The sequence below is a fragment of the Chiloscyllium plagiosum genome, unplaced genomic scaffold (genome assembly GCF_037043375.1).
Source record: "Chiloscyllium plagiosum isolate Xiang-an unplaced genomic scaffold, Cpla_swu_hap1 HiC_scaffold_19, whole genome shotgun sequence".
Taxonomy (NCBI): domain Eukaryota; kingdom Metazoa; phylum Chordata; class Chondrichthyes; order Orectolobiformes; family Hemiscylliidae; genus Chiloscyllium; species Chiloscyllium plagiosum.
In genome coordinates, this window is record NW_028270157.1 from 4,566,572 (window position 1) to 4,573,079 (window position 6,508).

At 45.2% G+C, this 6,508-nt stretch overlaps 1 protein-coding gene across 1 annotated transcript in view; it reads left to right on the forward strand.

Annotated features, from left to right (window-relative positions):
• The first annotated feature begins 3,538 nt into the window (after positions 1 to 3,538).
• LOC122559408 (tyrosine 3-monooxygenase) overlaps positions 3,539 to 6,508 on the forward strand; it is a 38,622-nt gene continuing 35,652 nt past the window's right edge. Inside the window, exons 1-2 of the mRNA XM_043708859.2 lie at positions 3,539 to 3,751; positions 6,359 to 6,508. The exon at positions 6,359 to 6,508 is cut by the window's right edge and continues 16 nt beyond it. Of these exons, the coding sequence (XP_043564794.2) occupies positions 3,539 to 3,751; positions 6,359 to 6,508 (363 nt within the window). The remainder of the gene's footprint in view (positions 3,752 to 6,358) is intronic.

Here is a 6,508-nt window from a genome sequence, read left to right on the forward strand (position 1 = left end):
CAAAAACAATAAGAGTCATTGAACTCGAAACGTTAACTCTGTTTCTCTCTCTCTCTCTCTCAACTGATGCTGCCAGACCTGCTGAGTTTCTCCAGCAATCTCGGGTTTCGGTTCCGCCGAAAGGTATATCTTTTTGAACAAATTGTAACTAAAATATACAAACGGTTCTGTAAGAGCCTGTCGCTCCAGCCCGAATGTAAACACATGACCAAATATCAGAGCAAAAGCTTCCGCTCCCGTGTAAAGAATTTCCTCTCGCAAGATCAAACTAGTTTTATTTTGTTTACATATGTTACAAGTGAAACCTTTTACCTGACGCTTAGCGGGGAGTTGCAAACAGCTTGTGTGATTTTTGTTGTTGGATTTCCGATCTGTCTGTTCTCCTGCTGAGAACAGGAGAAAGTGAGGACTGCAGATGCTGGAGATCAGAGTCGAGAGTGGGTTGCTGGAAAAGCGCAGCAGGTCAGGCAGCATCCGAGGAGCAGGAGAATCGATGTTTCGTGCAAAAGCCCTTCGTCAGGAATCACCTTTTCCAGGGCAATTTAGGGATGGGCAGGAAATGCTGGTCCAACCAGCGACATTCTTTTCCCTTTAATTAATAATAAAAACTTCATAAGACATAGCCTGTTATTGCATACTGACCTCCTTGACCGCATTAAAATATTAGATTAGACATTACATACATTTATATTGATTGGTTCGATGTAAAATTAATTCCTAATTTAAATAATTTGCAAATGAAAAAAAGAATACATATAGTGTTGAATACAGAACAGTATAAAATTGTAGAACAATATAGCGCAGCAAGAGGCCATTTATAATCATCCTTTATTATATACAGACGCACAGTGCTTAGAAAATCTGGGTGACCATTTTTAGCTTGAATACTTTTAGCTGTTCATACGTTAGAAAAGAAAACTGTACAGTATTATTCACTTTATTCGATATAAATGCATTGAAATCGGTTCAATCAAGATTTACCAGACCAATCCCTGGAATGAGTGGATTGTTTTACGCGGAAAGGTTGGACAGACTGGGCTTGTATCCACTGGAGGTTAGAAAGTGAGGGGTAAACATAAAAGGTTGAAACATAGAAGATCCTGGGCGACATTATCAGGGAAAATGTGGAGAGGGTGTTTTCTCTTGTGTGGGCTATATAGACCTGTGTAAACCTATCGTCTGAAGGTGTTTACTATATTCGGATGCAGCTTTAAACTTGAACACCAGTGGGGATTCGGATATTTTCTGACCCCCCTCAGTCTGATTCTCTCGGCAGTTCACCTCCCTCCGGCTCCGTTTTCAATCAGTTGCAGGTGCTGAAATGACATTGGAACACGCCATGAGTATGTTTAGAGTTTTCTTTCATGGTGTGTCTGTGAGCGTGAGGGTCGGTTGTACCGAACAAGTAGTGCCCCTCACTCAGAGCCAGGAGACGAGCATTCAAGTCCTAACTACTCTGGAGGTACGTAATAACGTCTCTGAACAGGGGAGGGGGGTCAGAAAATATCCGTATCCCCACTGGTGTTCAAGTTTAAAGCTGCATCCGAATATAGTAAACACCTTCAGACGATAGGTTTAGAAATATATATTGCATCTCTGCTATTGGTCGATCTTAACCATTTCGTTAGATTAAAGTGTTTGGATTGTGATTTCTAAACAGTAATACTTTCTTCTGAAAATTTGAAACGGATGTAAAAATAATCCTATCAACCGGACTTGATCTGATTTTTAAATCCAGACACAGATCAAAAAATGTCTCTGGCTCTACCTCAATCGAGAATTTCAATTGTTCTGGGTTCTGTTAGCTATTTCTCATTTATTTCCAGTAAAACTTTCACTGATTAAAATCCTCCGGCTCCATCAACAGCTTTCAACAGCAAGTGAAATGAAAATCTGAATTGCAAATGCTCCAAATATGGAAACAAAATTAAAACTCGATGTCCAAAATAAATGGGAGGAATCAGATTCCTGATTCCGCGCAATGCTTCTCACTCCCACCCAGGCTAAATGTCCAAAGGACAGGATACCAGTTTTCAACCAAGGTCTCAGCCTCCGTGTGTCTGATTTGAATTATTGTTGTCACATGTAGCCAAGTACAGCGAAAAGCTTCGTTTTGCGAGCAATACAGGCAGATCAGAGCAAACAAAGACATAGAAATCATAGGGTGTTTAGACAGAGCGAGCCATAGGTAACACTAAACCGGAGGGGTGCAAAGCAAGAGCAGCATTAGATTTGAAATTAGAGAGGTCCATTCAGCAACCTAAATAAGCAGAAGAAGCTGTTCTTAAACCTACCTGAGTGTGTGTGTTTAAGTGATGGAGCTCTCCCTCTCCCCTCCTCACGCTCCCCTCCCCCTCCTCAGTCCCAGTCCGATTTAACCGGATCACCTTCAACTCGGTTTCAGCACCAGGGCCAGCGCCAAAGTGACAGTTTCAATTCCAGGCTGACGTTACCTTGGAACCGTTCAGAAGTCAAATTCGTCTCGAGACAGTAATCCTGTTTCTCTCTCCACAGATACTGTCAAACCTGCTGAGTTTCTCCAGCATTGTCTGTATTTGTTTCAGATTTCCAGAATTCGCAGTGTTTTGCTTTTATTGTTTGTTTTAAAGGAGAAAGTGAGGTCTGCAGATGCTGGAGATCAGAGCTGAAAATGTGTTGCTGGAAAAGCACAGCAGGTCAGGCAGCATCCAGGGAACAGGAGAATCGATGTTTCGGGCATAAGCCCTTCTTCAGGAATCGTTTGCGTTTAAACGTTTGCGGCCGAATAGCACAAACATCCTGAACTCAATATTTTACACAAATTGCACATTAGTGACATGTCCAATTTATATTTCGTTTTGGTTGTAATTTATTAATTAATCTGTTGTGGTTACCATCTAACCTCTCGCCGTCCCTCTCAATGAATCCCTGGCGCCTTCCTTCAGCGGGAGCTGGGGGGGACCCACGGCCGCTCCCAGACACTGGGGCTGGCCCTGGTGCTGAAACCGAGCTGAAGGCGATCCCTTCGAACTGGAACCAGGACTGAGGAGAATGAGGAGGGGAGAGGGGATCAGTCAGACACAAGGCCGCGAGCACCCTCGTGAAACCCAACACTTTTCTAACAGAGACTGTGGTTACAAAGCACCTTCCCACAAAGGTTCTGAACCTGCACGTTCCTTTGGAAATGCAGCCACTGTCACTGAGATACTGGCTCAAAGCAACAGCATAGAAACAGGCGGGTGCTAACTTTGAAATTGCACTGTTTATTCTGGTATTTTACTTTCTGATCGAAAGGTCCTAGTGAATCAGGCACCTCTTGAATATTCATCAGCTTATTATCTTACCGCAGTTGACGCATTGGGACTTATCCTGTTCCGGATATCTGAATCCACCCACACACTTGCGTAAATTAGAAAGTTTCCCGAATTAATTCACCCAGGGCCATTAAATAGCGCGTCCCCCGCACTCTAGACAAATCCAGCTCGGGATATCGGGCTAATCCATTGGCTCTCACTAAGTTCTCCCGCATAGTTCGGTTTGGAAAGTGACAGCGGCCTGAATGAAGACCGAGCTGTGTTCCCAGGCTGTGCCGGGGAAGAGAGACAGCCTGGTGGACGGTGCTCAGGCGGATGGGGAGCGGGACAGCTCGGTGCCGGAGTTCCCTGAGCATTTCATTCCGGACCGGGACGGAGACAGAGACCTGGTGACCGTCACTTTCTCCCTTCGAAACACCAAGAATTCCGGCCTCTCACGCGCACTCAACATCTTCGAGGTAGGCTCGTTTACTTTGATTTTTAAGAACGGATTTCCGGGAAATGTATTTCTAACGAGTTCACCGGTCTCTGAGATCCACTGAGCCGTATAGAGGAGCAGAATTCCCCGCCCCTCAGTGGGAAACCTGAGGTTTTGTTTTATTGCAATTTAGTACTCTTGAAAAAATGGAAAAATAAATAGACACAGAAAGATTCGGAAAGGTGTAGGGCAGCTCCGACCGAAAAAAGGCACCAACACAAAAGACAAATCCTACATCTGCAGAGAGAGAGAAACAGTTTAATGTGTCACATTCAAATCCCGAATCCGACTGGATAAAGTTCTCTCCACCAGCTCTGATGAAGGGTCATCCAGATCCGGAACATTAGCTTACTCTGTCTCTATGAATGCTGCCTGACCCGCTATGATTTCCAGCATTTGTTGTCTTCAGAACAGATTCCAGCATCTTACAGAAATTTGCTCCTATCTTCTCTCCACTGAAGCGTCTCTCTCTCTCTCTCTCTCTCGGCAGATGCTGTCCAAGCCGTTGAGAAATCCCCAGGTTTTGAGTTTAGTTAGACCATAAGACCATATCGTTCCTTTGCATATTGGGAAGGCCATTCACATCTCTGTCTTTGACACAGAGGAAAGTCAGGCACCATCCAAGGAGCAGGAGAATCGACGTTTCGTGCATGAGCCCTTCTTCAGATTCTCCTGCTCCTTGGATGCTGCCTGACCTGCTGCGCTTTTCCAGCAACACATTTTTCAGCTCTGAGCTCCAGCATCTGCAGACCTCACTTTCTCCACAAAGTCCCCAGGTGGACACTGGGGTTCAGTCCCACTCTGAAACGAGATGGTCCCAGCCTGGATGTTCTCTCTGCGCTCTGAGGAACTGACACTCATTTTTTTTGGGGGGGGGGGGGGGGGGGCGGGGGGTCATTGGAAATGCGGCTAGATCAAAATTGTGGAACCCCTCCCTAACAGCAAGACACCCCGGGACAATAGTGGTTCTAAGACAATTAGGGATCGGCAACTTATACTGGTCTGAGCGGGGGATTGTTTTTTAAACATGTGACTGAAGGTGTTTGGATGTAAACGTTGAATGGTAAAACTAACGCTGGAAATCACAGCGGGTCAGGCAACATGTCAAAATGTTATGCCGGTTCGATCTCAACATGTGTCACCACCCGCCCCCCCCCCCCACCCCCTTCCCTCCCCCCCCCCCCCCACCCCCTTCCCTCCCCCCCCCCCCCCCCCCCCCCACACACACACACACACACTCAACCCACTGCTGTGGAAGTGAACACATTGCTGAATATTCACTCATTGTTTTCAATCTCCCTCCCAGTGGGTTCTATTAGCGACGTTTTGAAATTCGTCACGTCAGTAAATCAGTAAATCAGCAAAAAGAAGGAACGAAATCAGGGGGATTTCCAAAAAATGCAACCGTCCCATCAGAATGTCGAGGTCAAATCAGGATAATGTTGACTGTGTCCCACAGGGACAGGATTAACTCCAGCTGTAACTCTCCCGGCCATCCTGGACTCTCCCAAAACATAAACTAATCGAATCACTGTAATAAATAAAGAACATTTTTAAAAATACGTTATTTCGATTTGCTTTTAATTATTTATCTTATTCTTTGCATTCAAAAAGTCGACATGGAGCACAGCAGGGGGTAGATTATTATCTAAATAGCAATAGATCGGGAAAGGGAGAGGTGCGTTGACAGCTCGGTGCCCTTGTACACCAGTCTCTGAAAGTAAGCATGTGGAACAGCAGGCGGTGAAGGAGGTAAATGGTATGTTGGCTTTCTAGGAGAGGATTTGAGCACAACAGCAGGGATGTCTTGCTGCAATGACACAAGGCCTTGGTGAGACCACATCCGGAGTATTGTGTGCAGGTTTGGTCTCCTTATCTGAGGATGGGTGTTCTGGCTGTGAATTGGAGATGCCGGTGTTGGACTGGGCTGTGCAAAGTTAAACATCACACGACACCAGGTTTAATTGGAAACACTAGCTTTCAGAGCGCTGCTCCTCTATGAAGGGAGTGTAACAGAGGTTCACCAGACTGATCCCTGGAATAGTACAGCGGATGCATGAAGAGAGACTGGATCAGTTAGGACCAACTCACTGAAATTTAGAAGAATGAGGGGCATCTCATAGAAACCTATACAATATTCCTAGAACCAAGGATCACAGTCAGAGGATATGGTGTGGGCCATTTGGGACTGAGATGACGGGAGATTTCTTCTCGCAGAGAGTGATGACACTGTGGAATTCTCTGCTACAAACAGTGGCTAATACCCAAGATGTTTTCAAGAAGGAATTAGGTATAGTTTTTAGGGCTAACAGGATCAAAGGGTATTAGGGGGAAAGTGGAAACAGGGGACTGAGTTGGGTGATTAGCTATTATCATAGTGGATGGTGGAGCAGGCTCGAAGGGCTGAATGACCTACTCCTGCTCCTGTTTTTGATCTTTCTATGCTTCTATAAATGCTCCAGATGATTTAAAAAACCTCCAGAATTATGTTTGAACAGAACTGGGAACGTTTCTGTGGTGACTGCTTCAGATTTCAAATGGCCTCTATCCAGCCTGAAATGGCCAACTTGCTGATTTGGTTTTGTAGGCATTTGAAGCTCAAATCCATCATGTGGAAAGCCGAAAGGGCAAGGTTGGGATAGATGACCTGGATTTCTTCATCAGGTGTGAGATCAACAATTCCGCTGTGAATTCACTGCTAAACTCTTTAAGAAGAGTGGCTGAAGATATTTGTGCC